This window comes from Phlebotomus papatasi, chromosome 1 (assembly GCF_024763615.1).
Source record: "Phlebotomus papatasi isolate M1 chromosome 1, Ppap_2.1, whole genome shotgun sequence".
NCBI classification, from domain to species: Eukaryota; Metazoa; Arthropoda; class Insecta; order Diptera; family Psychodidae; genus Phlebotomus; species Phlebotomus papatasi.
The window spans coordinates 14,403,729-14,429,777 of NC_077222.1; the positions used below are offsets into that span (position 1 = coordinate 14,403,729).

At 37.3% G+C, this 26,049-nt stretch overlaps 4 protein-coding genes across 5 annotated transcripts; 2 read left to right on the top strand and 2 right to left on the bottom strand.

Moving 5' to 3' along the window:
* The first annotated feature begins 1,410 nt into the window (after positions 1-1,410).
* On the top strand, positions 1,411-2,859 carry LOC129800070 (probable serine hydrolase). Of its 2 annotated transcripts, none has more exons than XM_055844448.1 (2): positions 1,411-1,672; positions 1,740-2,859. In XM_055844448.1, exons 1-2 carry the CDS (start codon positions 1,652-1,654, stop codon positions 2,661-2,663), a joined length of 945 nt encoding a protein of 314 aa, XP_055700423.1. In that variant the 5' UTR covers positions 1,411-1,651; the 3' UTR covers positions 2,664-2,859. The 2 variants fall into 2 exon arrangements, with proteins under 2 accessions (XP_055700423.1, XP_055700422.1); XM_055844447.1 differs by having other exon boundaries at positions 1,539-1,672; positions 1,737-2,859.
* A 2,931-nt stretch (positions 2,860-5,790) lies between these two features.
* Positions 5,791-7,311, bottom strand: LOC129800068 (DNA repair protein RAD51 homolog A). Its single transcript, XM_055844443.1, has 3 exons — positions 7,062-7,311; positions 6,438-7,000; positions 5,791-6,263 (listed from the first exon to the last, which is right to left on the bottom strand). The coding sequence occupies exons 1-3, from the start codon at positions 7,176-7,178 to the stop codon at positions 5,888-5,890; spliced, it is 1,056 nt and encodes a 351-aa protein (XP_055700418.1). The 5' UTR covers positions 7,179-7,311; the 3' UTR covers positions 5,791-5,887.
* A 2,700-nt stretch (positions 7,312-10,011) lies between these two features.
* On the top strand, positions 10,012-24,161 carry LOC129800047 (bifunctional glutamate/proline--tRNA ligase). The gene is made up of 5 exons (XM_055844406.1): positions 10,012-10,173; positions 10,321-11,381; positions 14,791-15,855; positions 18,843-21,355; positions 23,933-24,161. The coding sequence occupies exons 1-5, from the start codon at positions 10,131-10,133 to the stop codon at positions 24,093-24,095; spliced, it is 4,845 nt and encodes a 1,614-aa protein (XP_055700381.1). The 5' UTR covers positions 10,012-10,130; the 3' UTR covers positions 24,096-24,161.
* On the bottom strand, positions 23,814-25,445 carry LOC129800065 (NAD-dependent protein deacetylase Sirt2). The gene is made up of 2 exons (XM_055844440.1): positions 25,314-25,445; positions 23,814-25,253 (listed from the first exon to the last, which is right to left on the bottom strand). The coding sequence occupies exons 1-2, from the start codon at positions 25,426-25,428 to the stop codon at positions 24,157-24,159; spliced, it is 1,212 nt and encodes a 403-aa protein (XP_055700415.1). The 5' UTR covers positions 25,429-25,445; the 3' UTR covers positions 23,814-24,156.
* Between the last annotated feature and the right edge of the window lie 604 nt (positions 25,446-26,049).

The following is a 26,049-nucleotide window of genomic DNA, read 5'->3' on the forward strand; positions in this document are numbered from 1 at the left end:
AAACTGCTATCTGAAAATTAGTAATACAATTAGCTTACACACGCACCAGAATATTTATTAGATTTGCACTTCCGTTAAAAATTTTAATTTCTTTTAGTATTTGCATGATCCTTCTTGGCGGGTAATGGAATACTATAGAGAATTATAAATGCAAGAATGCTGTTTGATTTCGGATTACAGGATAGAGTATATTGAGACTTTCTACGACTATTTTGGAGCAAGAATTAACTCGGAATATAGCTCCCATTACATATTTAAAATTCTGAGCTTAATTGGTACTTAGATGCCGACTGAGAAGCCAATTTTTTGAGTAAATAGTCTTTCTCTCTTTAATTATTATTTTATTCCTCTAAGTTAGCTTAACTGTGTTATCACACTTGCACATTAAAATTTTAATATGATTCACATTAATTGTCGCTGGTGAGAGTCCAAATGTGTAATTTGTGTGTTTGAATCATTTTACAATCAAAATTTGATCTATTTGTTGATAAAAAGGTAGACTTGGCCCGTAAAATTTGATATATAAATTGATTTATAGCATTAATGCGATTTTCTCCTTAATTTTTTAATACGAAAAATATTTATGCTTTAGGTAAATTTAAACTTATTTTTGCAGGCCAAGTCCACTTCTTTATCAATAAATAGAAAAACCCCAAATATTAAGTGACTCAAAGACACAAATAACATATTTGGACGCTCATAAGCGGCAATTAATGTGAATCACATTAAAATTTTAATGTGCAAGTGTGATAACGCCGTACAGTCCTACTTGGTGTATGTCTTGGGTTGATACTTTTGACAATCAAAGAATGTCAAGCTTAAACACAAAAAATCCTAATATAAAAGAAGACAATTTCACGAATATTATCAGGCCAAACTAAAAAATATCTATTTGATTTGGTGACTACGTAGTTCTAGATCTAGTGTAATATTTAGCCGTGAACAAAACCAATTATCTTATACAACGCATCATTTTGTCTATCCGAGACACTTTCCTCTCGTCTAAACATTTAGGCGAAATTAGCGTCGTATTACGCAAATATTAATCAGTTAAAGTGGGGGAAAGTATTCTGCCTTCGAATGTTCATGCCTTCGAATAATGTGAATTTTCTTTTATTTTTCCTAAAAGACTTACACATTTCTAATAAATACTAGTTAGCTTATCATCAATTATTGATAATTACATAATAATTATGTGTAAGTTTCTTGGGAAAAATAAAGAAAAATCACATTATTCGAAGGCATGAACGTTCGAAAGGAGAGTACTTTCCCCTACGTCTGGTTAGTTCATGAATCTTACTTCAGGTAAAGTATTTCAACGAATCCAATCTTATCCATATGACTGGCAAAATTAATTTACTGGACAGGGTTTTTTTTATCTCTAGAATTCAAATCATAACTCGCTCGCATATTCTCGCGAATACTTCGAGGTTGCGTATAATAATAAGCTTATCAAGGCTTATCACTTACCACTGTTTTTAATAGCTTTTTCACATTGTTGAATATATATAATCTTTCACCAACAAAGCTAACGAATGATGCTTGGGCTTGTGCGAAATATTGGAGGGCTCATGATAAGATTTCGCGAGTGAAGGTATAATACGATAGCAAGAAATTACTTGCAATTACGTTCAGTATTTCAGTGAGGAAAATGAAGGACATTGAAGAGACTGTAAGTTACAGTGCTTAAAAACTATTTTTTTCTGAAATTAAAAGACATCTCTCTGGCACGAAAGCAGGAGTTCACAGAAGTGAAGATCCCCGTGCCTTGGGGTCATGTAGCTGGGAAATGGTATGGTCCAGCAGATGTCAGACCAATTCTCATGATTCACGGATGGTTGGACAACGCAGGGACTTGGGATACCCTAATTCCACTCCTGCCTAAAGATGGCATTAGCTACTTAGCCATTGACCTGCCTGGACATGGATTTTCATCTCACATTCCTGAGGGAATGATCTACAGTCACTATGACTATGTGTGGCTCATTCACCGAATCAGAAAGATTTACAACTGGCCAAAGGTCTCCCTGATTGGGCATTCCATGGGTTCATCAGTGTGCTTTCTCTACAGTGCCATCTTCTCCCAAAATGTGGATATGTTTGTCTGCCTGGATCTAGTAATTCCCTTTACAGATCCTAAGCTTGTAACCCTGTTCTTGGAATTTGGTCTCACCAGAGCCACTACTCTAATGACCCACCAAATGACACCGGAATCCCAGCCAACGTACACAAAGGAGGAACTAGTGAAGAAATTGATTGAAAGTTCTTTCACTTCCATCTCAGCGGAAGATTCTAAATTTTTGCTGAGACGAGGGATGAAGAGGAGCAATAGGAAGCCTGATAAATTTTCCTTAACCAGTGATCCTAGACTCAAAGCTTTGCATGTGATATCTCTATCTCAGGAAAACTACCAGAAGTTAGGAAAGGAAATTACCTGCCCAATTATCTTCATCAGCGCTGATATAAAGCGGAATACTCCTGATACCAACGTCACAAATGCTAATGCAAATACACTTGTAGATTTTATGAAGGAGAAAGTGCCACATTTTAAACACCATATCGTTTCAGGGAAGCATCATGTGCATTTATCGGATCCAGAACGTGTTTCTGGGATCATTTCTGACTTTATCCTCAAACATCGAGGACCAAAGAGTAAGATTTAGTACTTTGTGCATATACAATAATTGGGACAGTTTTACACATTTTACACATGTGCTACTAATTATTATTCAAATTGGTAATGTGATTAACTAAATTTATAAAGACTTTATAAAAGTATACGTACATAGAAGAGATGAAGAAGATAAAGGTTCTTGTTGAAGACTTGTTAAAAAAAATAAAACTTATTAACAAAAAAAATGTACTCCTATTCTGATGTTACTGTAGCTTGCTATGATTCCTTTAAATTTCAGTAAAGTCTTTTTAATAAACCTAATTAATAATTAATAATTTCTACAGTTGGAATATGGATTGGGCTTTTGAGTAAATGCATGATTAAGGGCACGAGTAGTCACATTGAGCGTCAACTTTGCTTACATTTTCCGTAAATTGACACTTCCTTGTTGAAATTTTTAAATGCATTCTCAATCATTGGGCTTACGCTTTTGCGGCTTTTGAGTATTAGAAAGGCTAAGATAATAATAAAAAAAAAAATTTAAAAAACGAATTATAAAAAACGGTGAGCGAGGTTTGCGCCTAGGCTTAACAATATTACACCCTCCGTGGAACCGTTCATGAGTAATGAGTTTCATGACTTTTTGTCTTGCAATTCAATTTCAAATCGTTTTTATTTTATTACATTTTTCCAATTGCGAACTTGGCTAAATGGAAGTTTCATTCAACCCAAGACACGAACTATCATTCGGACGAATTGAAAGGCTTCCAATTCCAACAAATTAGCCAATATGTTCATTAGGGTAAAATTCTTTATAATTTCGCCAATAGGGTTTATTCTACATTTTTTAGCTGAGTTTTAAAATTATTTGTATCAAGTATCTCAGTAATGTGACAAAAAGCTCAATTATTAGTGAGCTTATTTGTGGAGCTCAGAGGCAAAATGACACATATCCTATGCTTTAACCATAGGATATGTGTCATTTTGCCTCTGGGCTCCACATTTAACTTTGACAGTTACAAGATGTATTTGACAATCTATGAATTTCCCATCATTTGACTGTCAAAGCTCTATTGTAAAAACAATGGAAGAATTTAAAAGAAATTTTTAAACATTAAAAAAATTATAGTTTCAAAACAAATGCAAAAAAGCAAAATAGTTGGTTATAGCGTTAGGAAAAGCATATGAAAAATTTAATAATAACTCAAGGCACGCACTATTAACTCTTTCGCGTCATTAGGGTCATATATGACCCGGGGAAAAAAACAATTTTTTTGACTATTTACATAAAGTGAAATCAATCGGTTTGTGCACGACATCATAATAGAAGGATGTAAGATTCTTGGCTAATTTTCTCAAGACTCCAGATAATCAGGAAAAGAAAATATTTGAGATCAAAAATCACGAATTTCGAACTTTTTGAAATGACTTTCTTTTTCAAAATTTCTTACATTCATTTATTTTTTTCAGCAAAAAGTTCTTTCGAAACACAAAATAGAATATCCAAAGATTGTATATTACATATTTTGATATAATAAACTACTCTCAATTTTACAGAAAAGCGTGTAGAATTTTCCGGGTCATATATGACCCTATTGTCGGCAAGGGTAACAGTGTTTTCGTCCCAAACCTGTAGCGAAATGTAGTTGGGACATTGTTTTTCTTTGTGAAATGCAGGTGGGACATCTTGCTCCTGCACATTCCATCTTATATCTGATGAATTATAACATATTTTGCAATAGATTTAAAGTATTCTGCAAGCGTCCCATATTGTGCAATTGTATTGTGTGTGAATAAATTTGTAGATAAGTTTATTTTTGCCAAATACCACTCAAAATATTGTGACAGAGACTGTTCAAGAGATTACCAGGAAGATTCCTTGAGCACCAGGAGTACAGTGTTCATCAAGACAATCCAGTTTGCCATGATTTTGGCCAAATTAGTAACTTTAAGCAAAAAAAAAAAACTCTTAAAAAGCCCGTGATATAGATTTTGAAAATGGTATGTACACTTCCCTTGAGGACAATAGGGTCATATATGACCCGGGGTTTTTCCGAGAAAATTGTTTTCCTATCTGAACTATTATATTTGATCATAAAGCATTAGGAAAAACTCAATTTTACATGAATTCATCTACTGAATAAAAGTGTGACGCGAAAGAGTTAAATGCTGATACACATGTAAGCCAAGACACACACCAAATCACTTCAACAAAGTTTATGTTACATAAAAAAAAACAGTAAAGTCATTTTATATTTCTGATTCGGAAAAGAGCATTTGTTTGGAATATTTCAATTCAAAGAGTGGATTAAATATTAAATCCTTCACCATGCTTAAAATTTCATGGTGTATGTTTCGGCTAAGTGCTAATTTTCGAATCATTTTGGGTACCGTGAATGATTTCACCCTTTCTTTCTGAACGATCAAGATTCCCTTTGCTTGAGGTTGGAAATCTTCTATTCCAATAGAAGTTGTAGTTTTAAAGGAAAAATCGGACAGCACGGAATGTCGGACAAACTTTCAAGTTTGACAATGCCCTCAAAAATGGCAAACTACTAAATTACTACTAGATTATCAAAATTCGAATTTTCAAAATGGGCTCTCCTACATTCCACGCTGCCCGACTTTCCAAACGTAGCTGAATTTTGTGTATACCAATTTATTAGAGTAATTCTTTCAGTTGAAATATATTTTTCGGGTGAGTCGCTGAGATCAACGCCCCAAATTTTTGGGGTGTCGCTGTGATCACAGATAAAATAATTGCTAAACAAATAAAATGAAAAAGAGAGTGAATCAAAAGAAAATGAACAAGGAAATAATTTTAAAAGAAAATTACTTATCATTAAATTTTATTTTCTTTGTGATTGAGTTTCTTTTGCATGAAAAAATAACGGAAAGGCCTATTCATTAGCCAAGACACCCACTATTTGTCGGGTCATGCGAATTTTTTTTTTTGGATATCCGGGACACAAACCATTTGTCGGGTAATAGCCTTTCGGGTCAGCCAAGACACAAACCGTTTTTGGGTGGATTTCGGCTAACTTCAGCTACGTACTTTCCAACGATTACTCTAAAATTCCTGCTCGATTAAAATACCCTCAAACAACGTCGTAATTCCTCAGAATTATCGGTATTTTCTGGACCAAAATCCACCTGTCAATCATCATAAAATTCTATTTTGTCAAATTCAAAATCACTCCTTTTATTTCAAATTAACTGGTAAGACGTCGGTGATCAGATACATCAAAGTACAAAGTAATTGATTAGAATAAGTCACTCTTTTGGGTCACCGATTCCGTCTGGATTAATGGCAAAGACTGCTTCGGATTCTGGGAGATTGGGGGAATCGTAAATCTTGCAAATTCTCGTCTCACCGCGTCCTTTCCGGAGATAAAGCCGCGTTGTTGATGCATGGGCGATAATATTGCCTCCAACGGGCTTCTTGGGATCAGGATTGAACATCGCAGCTCCATCCACCGTGGCTACCACTTGATTGGTGATCACAATGGCCACGCCGAATTCATCAGCGAGCCTCAGGAGAGTCCTCATGAACTGTGCCAGGTGAGTCTGACGATTGCAGAGCTCTCCACGGCCCTGGTAGTCTGTTCTGTACAAGGCTGTGGCACTGTCCACAATCAGGAGGGAATATCTGTTCGTTTTGAGAAAGAATCCTTATCAATCAATCAATCGTTATCAACAAAAAAAAAATAGTTAAATATTCCTTGGGAATATTTCGGACATTTCGGAATATTCTCATGATGCATATGCTGCACGTGCTGCATACTCCCAAACAAAGCATTTCAGGATGAAGGCATAATCTTACCTGGATTCTATCATCATAGCGGCCGCCTGGGAGAGAAGACTGAGCTGATGGTCAGAGTTGTAGGCTCTGGCAAAGGCAACATTGTCCAGTACCTCATTCCCATTGAGTTTGTACCGTTCAGCCACGGAAAGAAGCCTCTCCGGGCGGAAGGTGCCTTCTGTGTCGATATAGAGGCACCTACCCTCTCCTCCTCCCTGACTCACAGGCAACTGGCAAGTGACTGCGAGTGTGTGGCAAATCTGGGACTTCCCAGTACGGAATTCCCCAAAAATCTCAGTGATTGATCCTGTTTCTATCCCTCCGCCAAGGAGTTTATCCAACTCCCTAGAACCCGTGCACAGCTGGACAATTTCCGAGCGTCTCTGATGATACTCAGTAGCCGTGGTAAAGCCCATAGGCACAAGCTTACCTGCTTCCGTTAGGATCTTCTCAGCCTTAGCCTCGGAAATTCCCTTGACAGCCAGGAGATTCTTTTTCAATGCAAAAGCTACGGCTTCTACAGTGTAAAATCCAGCCTCTTGGAGTTTTTTGATATCCCCAGCTGTTATTCCCACGGATGTGTTCTGTAAGAGACAGGAATTATCAGGAAAAGTACCGGTTTTGAGGTTAGAATGGGGCTCCTACGATTAATTTTGCAATCATTTGCGGTCCATCGAGTTCGTTTTCTTCTTCCTCGACAGCCTGAGCCGCTTGGGCGGGCTCCTCGACCGCCTTCTGCTTCTTATGCACCTGCTGAGCCATCTTCGGCAGCAATTCCTTGGAGAGAGTTCAGTAAAAACTTTTCCAGAGTTTCCCTCGTTTTTCCACTCAAAAGACAGCTGTGTTCGAATTTCACTGAATTTCACAATTCGATGTTTCTGTTTCATATTTCATTGAAATATGAAACAGAAATGTGAAACACACCATAATAACCCGGTGGACCTATCAGTAATTTCTGGGCTTATAATAATAATAATATTTTTATTCACAAAAATAGGGTCATCCGAGTACAACGAGTACAAACCGCTCTTTGAAAATTACACTCATTTTCAGTCATTTTTCAGGAGACACCGTGAATGATTCAATCTTGCGTAAATAACTATCTCAATTCAATGACTGAACCAAAACAATTTATTTGTCTTCTAATGTTTTGAACCTTAATATGGAGATCAAAACTTTTATATTTTTTCCTTTCAAAATATGTTTTTTCTTGAATTGGCTCATTGTCATTCTAAGTGATGGATATTTTTTCTATAATAAGAATAACAAAGGATCAACTCGCTTGAGTTAATCCCTTGTTTCACAAATGTATGAACAAAAATAATGTTAAAATAATACTCCCTCCGTTCCGAAATAAGTCGTACGTTTGGCGAAAACTTAGGGGTTAAGGAATGGTTTCAGAGAAAGTTTTTGTTACTTGCAAATATCTTATGTATGAACTGTCCTCTATGTTCAAGGATAATATAGGGATCCTTTCACGATGGTAAGTTGAGGAATCGATATGTTGAAGTTGTTCATTTTTCGCGTTTTTTTTTCAAAGAGCTCCGGTAGACAGTTAATTACTAAAAAATGGACTGTGATTAACATTACAGGCTAGAATTTGTTCTAAATTTTTAGTATGCACAAGTAGAGCTCAACAGTTATTACCGATATGGGATTTTTTTATTGCTGAAATTTTGCAGAATGAGCAATAAAAAGAACATCCTTTTTATGTGTTCGAATATTTGAATGCAAAATGGTGAGATAAAGGGACTTGGGACCTTCAGTGGACCCCCCATAAGTTGACCTTGGGACCATTTATATGTTTTTCTAAAACATATCCAGAATTTAAAAAAAATCGCGCGACGTGTTTTCGAGAAATCCCAAAAAAAACATGATTTTGGAGGGGAAGGGGAGGGGTGGGGGCAAAATAAAGGACATATTAATGGTCCCAGGGTCAACTTATGGGGGGGTCCCCCGAAGGTCCGAAGTCTGTATCTCCCACCATTCTGCACCTATTTTAGATTAAAAATAAAACGCCAGAAATAAGACATTTTTAAGACATTTGTCCCTGAACTTGCCATAAAGACTAGACCCCAATTTTAGTACTGGACATTAGCAATAGTTCTTTACAAGAGATAATTGTTGATACACAAAACAGTTACCAACAAACTTTCCCTTAATCCCAATTTTTCCCAAATGCATGACTTATTTCGGAACAAGAATTTTTTCCAAACGTACGACTTATTTCGGAACGGAGGGAGTATAAATTAATATTTCTAATAACGAAATTTAATCACATATCATTTTAAACGTCTTCCACGCTACTATGTGTGGACTTACACTGTTGTCCTCAAGGGAAGTGTATATACCATTTTCAAAATCTATATCACGAGCTTTTTAAGAGTTTTTTTCTTGCTTGAAGTTATTAATTTGGCCAAAACCATGGCAAACTGGATTGCTTTGATGAACACTGTACTCCTGGTGTTCAAGGAATCTTCCTGGTAATCCCTTGAACAGTCACTGTCACAATATTTTGAGTGGTATTTGGCAAAAATAAACTTATCTACAAATTTATTCACACACAATACAATTGCACAATATGGGACGCTTGCAGAATACTTTAAATCTATTGCAAAATATGTTATAATTCATCAGATATAAGATGGAATGTGCAGGAGCAAGATGTCCCACCTGCATTTCACAAAGAAAAACAATGTCCCAACTACACTTCGCTTTGGTTTGGGACGAAAACACTGTTACCCTTGCCGACAATAGGGTCATTATATGACCCGGAAAATTCTACACGCTTTTCTGGAAAATTGAGAGTAGTTTATTATATTAAAATATGAAATATACAGTAGACTCTCGCAAATTCGGCTCTTTTAAGATCGGGCTACTTTTTAATTCGGGCAGCGGTTACATTTGAAAAAGTTTGTTGTCATTTTTCAAGTTTTATTATGATTATCAAATGAATCAAATATGCTCAAATTTGGCATGGTTTGTCTTACTTTTGACGTCATTTTGCATTATTGAGAGATTTTCATGCAATTTACGTTATAATATGAGTGTGTAAACTCAATATCTATATGTACATGAATAAAAAATCGTTGCATTTCAAGAACTTTGTCGACCGAATTTATGTCTTCGGCTGACATTTCGGTCCCATATGCCCAAATTTGAGAGAGTCTACTGTACAATCTTTGGATATTCTATTTTGTGTTTCTAAAGAACTTTTTGCTGGAAAAAATAGATTAATACAAAAAAATTTGAAAAAGAAAAGTCATTTCACAAAGTTTGAAATTCGCGATTTTTGATCTCAAATATCTGAATATCTTGATATCAAATATCCTGAATATCTGAAGTCTTTAGAAAATTAGCCAAGAATCTTACTTCCTTCTATTATGACGTCGTGCACAAACCGATAGATTTCAATTAATGTAAATAGTTAAAAAAAATTGTTTTTCCCCGGGTCATATATGACCCTCACGCGAAAGAGTTAACCCATCGCGTGCTGTATACTAAAAATGCTAAAATAAATGCATATGCAAATTCTACAAAGCCATTACAGTTCAGCTGAGATGTTCGAAAAAGTGTCAGTACTTTTCGAAAATTCAGTCTATGTTTTTTTTTCCCGAAGGGGAAGTCCGGCTGCCACGCACAGTTTTTCTCGTGCCGCAAATTTAGCTCAATTCTCGTGAAAAAGTTGATATTTTGTGAATAAATTAGTGCAGGATGTCTCTGAAATTAACCTGCAACAAGAATAATCCACCAATCGGTAAGAAAACCTTGGAATTTTGGCGTTTTTCCTCAGACAATGTTTTGTTGGTTAGAGAACATGCTCTTAGTCCTTTTATGGATTTTGTTTGGAAATCATCGGAAGAATTGTGAAATGATTTTAAATTGAGTTCTGGGAATGTTTCAGGTGCTTTGGCTGCAGGAGAGTACGCGAAGAATGTGCAGAAGCTCGAGGTGGAATGGAAAGTTCTGCCAGCTGATTCTCCGGAAGGTGGAAATGTTGGGAAGAATGATTTGCTGAGGAAAGTGGCCAGAAGTGTCCCGGATTTGGGGCTTTATGATGAAAATGATCCCATTACAGCCACTCAGATTGATCACTGGCTATCGTTTAGCTTGACATTTGGCCAGAAAACTAAAGCCAAAGTTGATTTTCTGAACAAATCCTTAGCTCCTGTCACGTATTTGGTCAGCAATCGGCTGACCATTGCGGATTTGGCTGTTTTCAATGCCATCTTCGACCATTTGGACAAATTGAAGGCTGCAGGGGGACTTCCACAAAATGTCCAGAGATGGTATGACTTAATAGTGTCCCAGGAATGTGTTCAGTCCGTCGTGGCTTCCTTGCCGAAGAAAGAGGAAGCTCCGGCGGTCAGCCAAGAGAAATTCGGTGATAGAAAGCAGGAAGGGAGGTTTGTGGAACTACCAGGAGCTGAAATGGGCAAGGTCGTTGTGAGATTTCCTCCAGAGGCTTCCGGATACCTTCATATTGGCCATGCCAAGGCAGCCCTGCTCAATCAGTACTACCAGGAAGCTTTCCAGGGGAAGCTCATTATGAGATTCGACGATACGAATCCCGCCAAGGAAAATGTCCACTTTGAGCAAGTGATCCTGGAGGATCTCAAAATGCTGCAGATCAAGCCGGATCTCTTCACGCATACCTCGCAGTACTTTGACCTGATGCTAGAGTACTGCGAGAAGCTGATGAAGGACGGCAAGGCCTATGTGGATGACACTGAGCCGGAACAGATGAAGAAGGAGCGCGAGCAGAAGACAGAATCTGCCAACAGGAATAATTCGGTGGAAAAGAATTTTGCCATGTGGCAGGAAATGCTGAAGGGAAGCGCAGAAGGGCAGAAATGCTGCGTCCGGGCGAAGATGGACATGAACTCACCCAATGGCTGTCTGAGGGATCCAACGATTTATCGCTGCAAGAATGAACCTCATCCGCGAACGGGAACTAAATACAAGGTCAGTGAACTTTTATTTATTTAATTTTCCGGCCCATAAATCCCGTAGTTATCCCTAAATTTTCGATTACCATTTTATGACTTGTTTCTGACCATTTCGATCTGATTCAGATTCACATCAAAAAATTAATGAAGTTATATCTGAGTTGTTTGAAAGAAAAAAAAAATATACAGTAGAGTCTCCTAAATTCGAACGCTCGGGGGGTATTTTTGACATTTCTCACCTCCCAAATTCGAACGATTTTTTCAAAACTTAACGAAATTTGTGCGAGATTAAATTGCACTTTGAATCAAATTCTCGTACTTTCTCTCAAGTTTTAGTGGTAACATACTTCCTTTTCATTTTATACGATAATAATGTATGTAAACATTCAAGAAGAAGCACATATATATGATTTTCATTCACCTAGAATACGAACTTTCTAACATAACCTCACAATTGACATTTTGAATCCAAACGGCGTTCGAATTTGAGAGATTCAGATTTGAGAGACTCTACTGTACGATTTTTTGTAAAATTTAAAAATTCAAAATATCGAAATACCCAAGTAGCAAAAATGGACAATATAACATTATTCACGCGTCAGTTATCCAAGGAGAAAAACATTTTACTTTTGATTAGGTTTAGAGGGAAATATTGCCCTTGTAACAAAAAAAGGCAGATTTACCAAGGTAAATTTACTTACGAAAACATTACGTTACTCTTACTCAAGTGATAGCGTTCTGAATGATACAAATTCAAATGGCTATACAATGCAAAGTCTGCCTCTCGAATAATGAATCAATTTGCTAAAAGTCAGCTGAATAGTGTGACAGATAGAAACGGAGGGGAAGGGTGGCTGTTAAGGAGATCGATCCCCTAGCGTTCTGTTCGTAACGGGTTGTTCTGCTGAGGGAATAAGGACGGGGACTCGGGATTGCGGGATTCAACTGTCTTGCAAATACAACTGCCCTCTAGTGAAGTCACAGATTCATTCAAATCCTCCCAAAGGCTATGGATATTGAATGATCAGTAACTAATGCACCTCACCATCCGGGATCCGGGACCCGCCAATTACAACGTCCTAAAAAGGGCGGAGCATTTTTTAGGCACTTGCTGCAAATTAAAACGTACGGAAGCGCTCTCTAAGCTTCCAGAAGCGCCCACAGAGCTGGGGTAAGTGTAAATAGTCGAGACAGTGACAACTGAGCGATAACCATTTTTTTACACTTCGTGTCTCGGCTATGACCATTTTTTTTTTTTTGGTAATTATTGAGGAATTATCATTTTTCGTTCCGAAAGCTCCTGTTGCTCCGAACATTTTTTTTCGCGCCAATTGTATAAATGACCGTTTATTTATAGAACATTAAACCGCCAAATTAAAGAGCCGAGTACATTGAAAATTGTTCATTGATAGAAAATTCTTCCAGGAATAATAAAATATGCTGAGTTTGCTATGTATAAATTGAATCTTGGTAATATCAAAATTGTTTACAATTTTCGTGATTCTAAAATTAACACTATGATTGATTGTTATTATTTGATAACAAGTAATAAACTCAATCATTAAACCAATATTTTAATTATTAATTTAATTATTTATATTTTTATTCCTTATTATCCTTAAATTAATATTTGCATTTTGTCAGGTAAAAATTAAAAAAAATATATTCTTTTTTCTGTTAATAAGCTTTAAAATATATTTAAAAATTTCGAAGGGTAATATCAAAAATCTACAGGAATCGGAAATACCCATAAATTCAATTCAGTTTCGAGACTTCCAGCGGATTATTGCTTAAATTTCAAGGAATCAGTCTGACATTTTATATAAATTTTATATGAAACATAACTTTCAATTCATTCCGGAGGTTAAAATCGTCGCTAAGACAACGTAAATTTAAAAATTTTATAAATTTAAAACTAGGTAATTAGTTCATTTGAAAATTTCACGAATTTTAGGGTAATCGTTCGAAAGCCGAAATGTTGGACATTCGGTTTTTGAAGATCAGTAGTTCCTTTTTGACGAGTTTTAACTCTTTCCGGACCACAACATATCCAGCGAACGAATTTCAGTAAAACTCACTTTATTGTAAGTCTTAGTAGTCAAATATGATACTTTTGTAGAGAAAGAATTTTTTCCGCCTCTGGGAAATTGGAAAACTCATGGGTACTCTCGTCCCCAAAAGAACGAAAAGGAGACAAACTTCAATTTTCCAAAAGCCAATAATATCAATTTTGTGAATGATTTTTGCGTGTCAAATGACTCCTTTACAAGGTTAATCACTAAAACAAGAAGAATTATTGACCAGTATCTTGTGGGATGTTCAGGAAGTGGTCAAGAAGACACCAAATTCCTGCTTGCCAACAGATTCCTCAAAATATTTCACACAATAACACTTTAAAACACATTATTGTAGACACATTAAGCTTTCTCAAAAGCATAAAAGACACTTCCTGGACAATCAGAATTCACCAAAATCTGGAAGAATAGGAAAAACTTCCCTGAAAGCAATCTCCCTCGCTGCCAAATGTCAAAATTATCGGCCATATTGGCAAAAATTTCGCTCCCGCTTGGAATTTTCTTACAAGGTTGGTGTCAAAAAGCAAATGGCGGACATTGGCGGGATAACCTTACATTTGACCTCTAGATTTTTGTGAACGAGAGTACCCATAAAGTTTGAACAAGTCTTTTGAAAATTTATGAAAAAATTATTTTTCGAATTTATGCAATCTGTAATTGTTAGTTATCATAGTTATTGGCCCCGAGAGGTTTTTCCTTATTCTGGTCTAGAAATATCAAAAAAGTCACAATATTTGCAAGGAAGCAGAAAATCGAAAATTCACGATTTTTGACCAAAAATATCTAAGCTCAGGAGTTAATTAGGATCCTGCAAAAAATATCTTAGATTTGGACATCCTTATAGTTTGTAATCATCCACAAGAATCGGATTTTTATCGATTCTAAATAGTAAAAAAAATTGTTGTTTCCATGGGTACCCAGAGTCTCAATGGAGACGAAAGAGTTAAGGTATTTTGGTACAAAATTTCATTTTATTAAAATAAAGAATATAAAAATTACAAGCACATGAAACCTTAAAATGGGCAAAAGTACTTACTCCACCCTATTTGTAAAAAATAGCAATATTTTTCTGTTTTTTTTTTTTTTTTTTTTGAAAATTAGTGCTATTACAAAGCATTTACTTAACGTAAACTTTTAAGGAATACTTTGGTAAATTTTACCTTTTTGTGACAAGGAATTTTGTTAAAAAAAATGTCAGAAAGTGTTACTTGGGTTTTTAATATATTTATTGTATTTTTTTTATCAATTAATTTTCGCACCTTATAAACAATATTTTTGTACTTAAATAAACTTTAATTCTCTTGCGCCAAGACAAGAATCTTCCGACAACATAATTTTTTCCCAATGCAGGTTTACCCGACGTACGATTTCGCTTGTCCAATTGTCGATGCAATTGAAGGAGTCACTCACACGTTGAGGACAATGGAGTACCATGACCGAGATGACCAATTCTATTGGTTCATCGAAGCTCTTGGGCTACGGAAGCCTCTGATTTGGGAGTACAGCCGATTGAATATGACTAGCACGGTTCTGTCCAAGCGGAAGTTGACTTGGTTTGTGGATCAGGGCCTTGTGGATGGATGGGATGATCCGAGATTCCCAACAGTTCGGGGAATCCTTCGGAGAGGAATGACAGTTGAAGGTCTGAAGCAGTTCATCATTGCCCAAGGATCCAGTAAATCTGTGGTGTTCATGGAATGGGACAAAATTTGGGCATTCAACAAGAAAGTCATTGATCCCATTGCTCCGAGGTATACAGCCCTGGACAAGGCCAATACTGTCGTGGTGAATGTCGAGGGTGCCAAGAAGGAGGTCCTGGAAGTTCCAGCTCATCCCAAAAATGAAGCTGTTGGCATGAAAAAAGTTGATCTTGGACCAGAAATTCTCATTGATGCCGTCGATGCTGAGACTCTGAAAGAGGGAGAAAATGCCACATTTATCAATTGGGGCAATTTCCTGATCCGGAAGATCAACAGGACGAATGGGAAAATCACCTCAGTCGACGCCAGTCTCAATTTGGACAACAAAGATTACAAGAAAACTGTCAAATTAACTTGGTTGGCTAAACTTCCGGACTCTGAGTATCCTCCGACTTTCTGTGTCTACTTCGATCATATCATCAGCAAACCGGTCCTGAACAAGGATGAGGACTTCAAGGGCTTCATTGGGAGGAAGACGAGGACAGAGGCTGAAATGTTGGGAGATCCGGAATTGAAGAAAGCCAAACAGGGCGATATTATTCAGTTGCAGCGAAGGGGATTCTTCCGGGTGGATGTTGCCTACAAGCCAAAGAGTGAATTCTCGAATGTGGAGACTCCGGTCATCCTCTTTGCCATTCCCGATGGACATTCGAAGGAAATGCCAACGGCAGGGCCGCCAAAGAAGCAAGAGCCGACGCAGCAAACTGCCAGCAATGTAAGTATTTTTTTTATTTGTCTTTTACTCTTTTTTACAGGGTGGTCCAAAAAATTCTTTTAAAAATTATTGGGCATTTTGGTAAATTTAATTAATAATAAATAACAAAAATAATTTTCTTGTGAAGTGAATTTAATTAATTATTTTTTTTTTAAATAATCAATTTTTATATTTTACTTACAAAATTCGATTTAATTTCTGATTTTTTTTTGATAAAATGTGATTTTTTACCGATTTAATTTGAATTTTTTACTGGCCGTATTGAATCAAATTTCATTTTTTAATCAAATTTGATTATATTTACCAGAATTATTTTTTTAACTGATCAATTTTCATTCTCTAACGAAATTTGATTCTGTTATTGATCAAATTTGATTTTTATGACCAAATATGATTTTTTATTGACTAAATTTGAATGTTTTACTGATGAATTCGATTTAGTTCATCGAATTCGATTTTTTCTTGGATTAAATTTAAATTTTCTACATATTGGCAATGTCCACTTTTTTTATTAAGCAATTTTTATTTTTTGTGGCATTTGTTTTTCTTATGAACCCAACTGATAAAGCAATATTTTACTGATCAAAATTGATATTTTAACTGATCCATTTTGGTTATATCACTCACCGCTTTTCATTTAGTTACTGACCAAATTTTATTCTATTGACCAAATGTAATTTTTATGGACAAAATTTGAATATTTTGCTTACCAGATTCGGTTTTTCTTACTGACAATTTTTTTTGCTGACGAAATTTGATTTTATTATTGAAGAAATTTGATATTTTAATGAGTCATTTTGATATTGTGATTTTTTTATTGACTAAACTAAATTTGAATATTTTATTTATCAAATTGGATTTTAATCACTGACCAAATTTGATGTTTTGTTCATCAAATCAGAATTTTTACTGATTATGTTTTTTACGTATTGTTAATATTCGATTTTTTACTGACCAATTTTTTTTCAACGCAATTTGAATTCGTTTCGGACCAATTATGAATATTTTTTACTAATCAAAATCCGTAATTTAACTCACTCTTTTTGGCTATGTCACTGACTAATGTTCATTTCTAACTAGCCGAATTCGATTTAGTTACTGACTAAATTTCATTTTATTGGCCAACTGTGAATTTTTTTACTGATTAATTTTAATTTGTACCTGAAGAAATTTGATTTTTGCTGAGTAACTTCTGTATTGTCACTGTACACTTGTGATATTTTACAGACAAAATTCGATTTATATATTTATGGCTCCGGCACACCTTTTAGATCAGGAAAACTTTATGAAATCGAAATTCGCATCCCTTTCTTTCTCACATGTTTTGCACATGACTATCTCATTCTTTCGCATACCAAATTCGATTGAGCTAAATTAAATTTGGTGTGATGTTTAAAAGAAAAAGAAGAGTGCGAGAGAATGAGATAGACATATGTAAAGTATGTGAGAAAGAAAGGGATTTGAATTTCGACTTCATGAAATTTTCCTGATCTAAAAGGTGTACCGCAGCCATTAATATTTTTTTTGGCAAAATGTGATTTTTTATCGATTTAATTTGAAATTTTTACTGACCGAATTGGATTTATTTACTGACCAAATTTCATTTTTTTTAAACAAATTTGAATTTTTACTGAATAAATTTGAATTTTCAAACTAAATTTCATAAAATCAAAATCTACATTTCTCTTTTAAATGTTTTTCTCATGCACTCTAAATTCAAACTGAATTTAATTTGTTGTGACATTCAAAAGAAGAAGAAGAAGAGAGCGAAGGAGTGAGACAGACATAAGCACAACAATTGAGAAAGAAACAGATGCAAATTTTGATTTTATGAAATTTTCCTTATCTGCAAGGTGATCCGGAATCATTTTTGAACAGTATATTAGCAAATTTGGTAAACAAATAATTCAAAATGGACAGCTAAAAGTTAAAATGCTTCATAATATCTTGCGTACATCTTTTAGATTTGGAAAATAGTATGAAATCAAAATTCGTATCCCTTTCTTAGGCGTTTTCCATAGATCTCCTTCATTTTTTCGCACTCAAAATTAGATTGAACGAAATTGATCTCGTATTGACGTTTAAAAGAAGAAGAAGAGTGCGAAGGAGCGGAATACAGTAGACTCTTCGATATCCAGCACTTCGATATCCGGGTGACAGCTGCCAAACACTGGTGGTTGATATATTCAAAATTATTTTCACTAAACATGAAGTTTGTCCAGAGTGAATTAAAGTATTATTAACATTGTATCGAAGTTTTTAATACATAATTGTGATAAAAAATGAAACATAAGCACACCATGAAGAAAATTCTCTTTTTCTTTGTCAGACAGAAAATAAATTCACACTGCACAAAATAGAAAAACCGTTGATCATTCAAAAAACCTAAATGTCATTTTGTCCCCCAGTCAGCCGGATATCGAAGAGTCTACTGTAGACATATGCAACACGTTCGAAAAAGAAAGATATGAGAATTTTGATTTCCTGACATTTGCTTGATATAAGAGCTGTGATGCAGTTTTAACATTTTAATTTTAGCTTTGACAAATATTTAAATCCTTCTCAATTTTCATTTTTACTATTGACCGTATTTACAAAATATCACCCTATCTGCAGCCAGGCTATATTTAGAAAGCCCTGTCCGCTGTATCAATTAATTAAAAGATCTCTTTGTTTTATGACTTCTTTCGTTTAAAAGTCAGGAATCATTTTTAAGGATTTAGTAGGTATTAAAGAGACTAATAATTCTGTTTTTTTTTTTGTTTTGTTTTTATGATATCATAAACTAATTTAAATGCCTTTCATGAAAAAAAAAATAATACAAAAATAATTTTCATCGGATCACCCTGTATTTATCGTGATTGATGATGGAATTCTTGAGCGAAGCGCGGTGAAAGTAAAGCACTCGTGCGCCGTGGTAAATGCCACATGTGCGCTTCCCCTTCCAACGCTCTTCAGTACTATCTTACATTTCAACTTGTCTTTAGGCCACGTTGGACGCTTCTGAGTTGGACGCGAAGATCACTGAGCAGGGCAACAAAGTTCGCGATTTGAAGTCAGCTAAAGCGCCAAAGGCTGAAATTGATGCAGCTGTGAAGATTCTCCTGGACCTCAAGGCTAAATACAAAGCTGCCAGTGGGAAAGATTGGAAACCTGGAAGTACTCCTGCTGCTTCTGCTGCTCCTGCTGCTCCTGCTGCTCCAGTTCCTGCTGCAGAGTCCTCAGTGTCAGTGAAAGTCAGTGCAGTGGAATTGAATGATCAGATTGTGAAACAGGGTGATAGTGTGAGGAATCTTAAAGCCAACAAAGCCAGCAAAGCTGATATTGATGCAGCTGTGAAGGTTCTCCTGAGTCTCAAGGGGCAGTACAAGTCAGTGAGTGGTCAAGAGTGGAAGCCCGGGTGTGTTCCACCTGCTGAAGCTCCAGCCACAAGTGAAGTGAATGTGAATGTGATTAGTGAGAAAATTGTTGCCCAGGGAAATCTTGTGAGGAACCTAAAAGGTCAGAAGGCACCAAAGGGTGATATTGACGAAGCTGTTAAGGTTCTACTGAGCCTTAAGGCTGAGTACAAGAAGGTAAGTGGAAGTGAATGGAAGCCACCGGTTCAGGCAAGTGAGGAGAAGGTGAAAAGTAGTGAGGAGAAGATGAAGAGTCCCAGTGAGATCAATCAAGAGATTGTGAAGCAGGGAGATTTAGTGAGGAAATTGAAGAGTGATAAAGCAGAAAAGGCTGCAATTGATGGTGCAGTGAAGATCCTCCTGGCCCTCAAGGCTGACTATAAAAGTGCCACAGGGCAGGAATGGAAACCAGGTTGTGTGGTTCCGGAAATTCCTGCGGAGAAGGCAGGAGGATCGGGAGAGAGTTCTGATAAAGATAAACTTGCTGCAGAGATTGCAGCTGCGGGGGATGTTGTGAGGAATCTCAAGGCATCAAAGGCTCCCAAGGAGGAGATTGATGCCAAAGTGAAGATTCTCTTGGATCTAAAGGGTGAGTACAAGAAACTGACTGGGATGGATTTCCCATCAGTGGCTCCTCCGAGAGGAGGTTCAGGAAAACCCAAAGATAGTCCCAAGAAAGTGGCTGAGAAGCCACCAAAGAAAGATTCAAAAGAATCAACTCCTGATGAAGGATCAGGGCCCAAGAAGATCACGAGACTGGGATTGGAGGCCAAAAAGGAAGAGAACCTTCCAGAATGGTATTCCCAGGTAATCACGAAGGGCGAGTTGATTGAATACTATGACGTTTCGGGATGTTACATCCTAAGGCATTGGTCTTTTGCCGTGTGGAAGGCTATAAAGACGTGGTTTGATGCCGAGATCACAAAGATGGGAGTCAAAGAGTGCTACTTCCCGATTTTCGTCTCCCGTTCCGTGCTGGAAAAGGAGAAGACGCATATTGCGGACTTTGCGCCTGAGGTGGCGTGGGTGACGAAATCGGGCGAATCTGATCTGGCTGAGCCAATAGCGGTACGTCCAACGTCTGAGACAGTGATGTACCCGGCCTATGCCAAGTGGATTCAGTCCCACAGGGACTTACCTCTGAGACTCAATCAGTGGAACAATGTGGTGAGGTGGGAATTCAAGCATCCTCAACCCTTCCTCCGAACACGCGAATTTCTCTGGCAAGAAGGCCATACGGCTTTCCAGACGTTCAAGGAAGCCTCCGATGAGGTGTACCAGATCCTAGATCTCTATGCTGCTGTCTATACAGATCTCCTGGCCATCCCAGTGGTCAAAGGGAGAAAGACAGAAAAAGAGAAATTCGCAGGAGGAGACTTCACAACAACCGTCGAAGCCTACATCTCAGCCAGTGGGAGAGCTATCCAGGGTGCTACAAGTCATCATCTTGGTCAGAACTTCTCCAAGATGTTTGAGATTGTCTATGAAGATCCAGAAACCAAGGAGAAACAATTCGTTTACCAGAACTCCTGGGGAATTACAACCAGGACAATTGGGGTCATGATTATGGTTCATGCCGACAACCAGGGACTTGTCCTGCCCCCGAGAGTTGCCTGCATCCAAGCAATCATCGTCCCGTGCGGAGTAACGGCTGAACTCAAAGAATCCGACAGAGTACAGCTCATGGACAGCTGCAGTGCCCTTGAAGAGGAACTTAAGAAAGGAGGAATAAGGGCTGAAGGCGATTACCGTGACAATTACTCCCCGGGATGGAAGTTCAATCACTGGGAGCTGAAAGGAGTCCCCATTCGCATTGAACTGGGTCCCAAGGACCTCAAAGCCAACCAATTGGTGGCCGTGAGGAGGGACACCGGAGAGAAGCTCACGGTGAAGAGAGCAACAGCCGTGGCTGATTTGGCGGCTCTTCTCGAAAAGATTCACGAGAATATGTTGGCAAAGGCAACGAAGGATCTCAATGATCATAAGAAACTGACAAGGGATTGGGGAGAATTCGTCAAGCTGCTCGATGCTAAGAATATCATCTTGAGTCCATTCTGTGGCGATACCGGATGCGAGGATAAAATCAAGGCAGACAGTCAGAGGTGAGCTTACAGCAGAGATTTCTTTATGGTTAACTTAGGTTACTGTCTACTTCGTTTATCGATTGTCTGGCTAAATGGAAATTTAGCCATGGCCAAAACCAATTATCTCTGGAAGTGAATTTGGATTCTGGTGTGTGCCTTGGCTAATCGTATTGATAACAGTAATAATGTTTCAAAAACTGTAATAACCGGGCACTGATCTGTTTTTTAGACAAAGATCAAACTCCCTTAAACCAGTAATTTTTCAAACGATTGTGGGTAAAATTAGACTCACATTGAAAGACCTTGAAATTACCAAGAGGCTTGATCTCATTTAAACCGGTAATCAATCGGTAAATTGATTTTTTAATCCAGATTTAATACTCCAAGCTAATCCAATTTTAATCTGGTTTTATCTAAATTGTTTTGGACTCTAAAAGTGTCTCGACTAAATGGTCAATGTCTTTCTACAAATTCCCAAATTTGGGCATTTGGGCCGAAGTGTCATCTGAATTATAGGACAAATGAAGTGTGAGAAACTGTTTCAAAGTGAAATATATGGGTACCGGAGTTCATCGGGGAATTTGGAGTTACTCTAGGAAAACATCTACCCTTCAGAGCTTTCGGCTCGGTCTCCAAGTCTTCATCAGTGGTCGAGTCTAAAAGGGAACTACCAGAGTCTACGTCGATTTTTTCATAATGTTTCAAAAGTGATTTTTATTTATAGTACACTCTCGCTCACTCGGCTCTTTTTCAATCGGGCGAAAAATTTTGTTAACAATTTTCACGTTTAATTATGAAGCTAATTTGCTCAAATTCGCTGTAGTTCTTCCTATTTTATCGTGATTCTTTATAGTTGAGCGCTTTTTGTGAAATTTACAAAGGCTTTGACACCCAAATCTATCGATAAACCGGATGACATTTTTTGTCCCAAACGCCCAATTGAGAGAGAGTCTACTGTACTACAATCCTGCCGATTCGGCAGAAATTCCGCGACATGAATTTAAACGAACGAATAAGGGCGAAATAATATTCAATCTGTCGATTTTTCACTAAGATCATGCCGATTTTTGTTAAGTATAACATGCCGCGCTCACTCCAGTGAAGTCACTGGAGTGAGCGCGAGAAAAAGTGTCGCGCGCAGATGATGTTTCACTGTGTGCGTGGCATGAAAAATACTGAGATAGTCTAATGGGTTTCTCTAATAGGAGCGACAGAGAAAAATATACAAAACTATTTTAAGTGGGGGCCGTACGATAGCCACAAAGTCGTTAATTTTTGAACAAGTTTGAATGATTCAAACTGGCGTCATCTTTTAGTGGCAGCTCGGACCCTATCATTCCACCACTATAGATTACACTATGGTTTAAATAAGCTCTAATGGATTATGGTGTTATAGTGCTATTCCAATGAAAAATGAACATGTTTTTTAACGCTTTACTGTTCTCAAATCCTTCTGCATTATCGACTTTTCTTTGTATTGGTTCATGTTACGACTGTTTTCCTCAGTTCTTACCATGTTCTAAATCCACCAAAGAGTTGTGACAGGAACCAACTGTAGTCGTGTATAATGGGAACAGTGGATAGAGCCGGAACTTCTAGGTAAAAACATTCACAGAGGCTTCCCACCTGTGAGAACTGGTTCACACAGTAGTAGCACAGCTACTCGACATAAAAGGGACAGGGTATGATAGATGGAAACCCATATCTATTATCAAGTGGGGAAATTTTTTTGATGATAATGCTACACAACACAAAGAAAAGTCGATAATGCAGAGTAACTTTACTGTTCTCAACGTTCTCAAGTACTTCTACATAGTCGACTCTTTCTTTGTATTGGATCCTCTCACGACTGATTAGTGGTTTTAGAACACGGCGCGGACTGGAGAAAATAGTCGAGACAGGCACAAACACAAAGAAAAGTCGATAACGCAGAAGCACTTGGGAACAGTAAAGTGCTAATAAAATGTTCATCATTACATTTCAAATCATGTTCATTTTTCAGAAAAATGAACAAGATTTTTAACACTTTTTCTGCACTCAAGTGGTTCTGCATTACCGACTTTTTTTGTGTTGTTTCCTGTCTCGACTGTTTTCTCCTATCTTCACCGTGTTTTAATACCATTCGTGTTCTAAAACTAGTCGTGACAGGAACCAATACAAAGAAAGAGTCGATTATGTAGAAGCACTTGAGAACAGTAAAGTACTAAAAAAATCATCTTTTTCATTGGAATAGCACCATTATTCCAGAGTATCATTTTCCGGAGAATCATTTTCCTGAATATTTTTTTTTAGTACATGGCTGCTTTCGTGTTCTTCTGCGTTATCGATTTTTCTTTGTGTTGGTTCTTGTCACGACTGTTAGAAACACTTGAGAACAGTCATGTACTAAAAAGATTTAGCTTTTTCATTCGAATATTACAATTAAAGTCATGCAATTTGCAAATTGAAACAACAATTTCAAGAAAAGCCAAAAAAATCATTTCCACTTTAATTTATTTTTTAAATACAGAAAGAAATTTTTTATCTGTTATCGGTTGTTCTGTAAATCGCAATAAATCTCTTTATCTAATGGGATTTTTTTTTTGAAATCTTCAGGGAGAATGCAGAATTTGTAGAACCCGGTGCTCCGTCCATGGGTGCCAAGACACTCTGCATACCGTTCGAACAGCCTGAAAAACTCGCAGACTCTGACAAGTGTATTCATCCTGAATGCTCCAGGAAGCCCATGGCTTTCACACTTTTCGGCCGAAGCTACTAAGAAAAAAAAAACTATATTTGAACTCTTGATAAAATTGAAGAATGAATTAAAGCTGCCGGAATCATATTTTGCTCTTTTCTGCCTCCTCCTTTGTCTCTGCATCAATTCGCTGATGCTCCTTTTTCACTAGGTCCCGGAGTTCATCTCCGAAGCCCAGACGGTCTGCAATTGCCTGCACTCCGTCATCACAGTCTCCCAGCCAGGCCACGTCCCTTCGGCTCTCGGGCATGCCGAACTCCATCCGGCCGGCGCTCCGGGAAAAGAGGCTCCAGATACTGTCGCGATTGCCAACGAGTTCCCGATTGACCAGCAACCGGACGCAGGAATCGTTGACGCGATCCGGAAGGGAGGCAAATGGATGGACTTCGAGGGAGGTTCCCATGATGATCAGAAGATCACAGTCCTGGAAGTCCTTCGAGGGAAGCGTGTAGAAGGCATCTGGGAGGTTTTCCCCGAAGAAGACAATATCCGGCTTCACGACTCCGTTGCATTCCGAGCACGTCGGCACTCGGTCAGCAAAGATCTCCTCCTTCATCCATTCCATCGTGAAGGATTTCCTGCAGCCCAAGCAGTGATTTGTGTAGAAAGTTCCATGAGCTTCCACCATTTTCTCTCCCGGAATTCCAGCAATTCTCTCCAGAGTGTCAATATTCTGAGTATAATGCCTCTTGAGCAATCCCTTGTCATGCAGCAACTTCACGAAATAGTGACAAGGAGTGGGCTTAAAAGTTCCCGGATACAATTCCTTGGCCAGCGTAAAAAACGGCTGAGGATTGTCAATGAAGTAGTCTAGCTCAAAAATCGCTGTCGGATACGGCAAATTGTACTTCTGCAAATTACTATACAGCCCAGTATCCGGAGACCTAAAGTCCGGAATCCCTGCTGAAGTGGAAATTCCAGCTCCCACCATTGTCACAATGTTCTTAAAACCCTTGTCCTTCCAGTGATCCATCAATCCGTCAAAATCCACCTTGTCAAGTACCTTTGGTGCCCTCCTAGCATCCGTGTCGTCATCCTCCTTCACAGCCCCAGCAAATAAATTCAATTTCTCAGCCAGATAGTTCCTAATAGCCTCTACATCTTGCAGCAATTCCGATGATGTTGATGGTTTTTCCTGAGCATTTTGCTCCTTTGTTGTCTCGTCCTTGTCAGGATTTCCTGCCCAAAAATAACCATCCATATAGCAATGTTGAAGCATAAAAAAGTCCACAGACTCACCTTTTTGATCTGACATCGCTAAATATGTAGAAATATTCACGATTTTATGCAATTTTCCAGCATTTAAAATGCCTAATGAATTCAATCGATTGACTTTGCAAAACAACTTTGACATTATAGAATGTTTCACATTTCCACAGAACATGAAACATCAATGAAACATGAATCGTGAAATAACCCAGTAGACAACCCATCTATATCTCAATATTGCTTATGAGATAACTACTACAGTAGACTCTTCGTTATCCGGCTGACTGGGGGACAAAATGACATTTAGATTTTTTGAATGATCAACGATTTTTCTATTTTGTGTAGTGTGAATTTATTTTCTGTCTGACAAAGAAAAAGAGAATTTTCTTCATGGTGTGCTTATGTTTTATTTTTTATCACAATTATGTATTAAAAACTTCGATACAATGTTAATAATACTTTAATTCACTCTGGACAAACTTCATGTTTAGTGAAAATAATTTTGACCGCCAGTGTTTGGCAGCTGTCACCCGGATATCGAAATGCCGGATATCGAAGAGTCGAGTGTAATAGAATTACAGACATCTCTTGAAAGTTTGAATTTATTTTGACTCGTCGTTTTGTTGCTATTCACAGTTTTGTGTGACAGGTCAGAGAAAAAGCAACAAAAAATATTTGTGCAAAAAAACTCATTTCCAATTTCCATAAAAATACCGATTTAAAGTTATCTGACTAAAATAAATTTATTTTTTACTGAAAGATATGT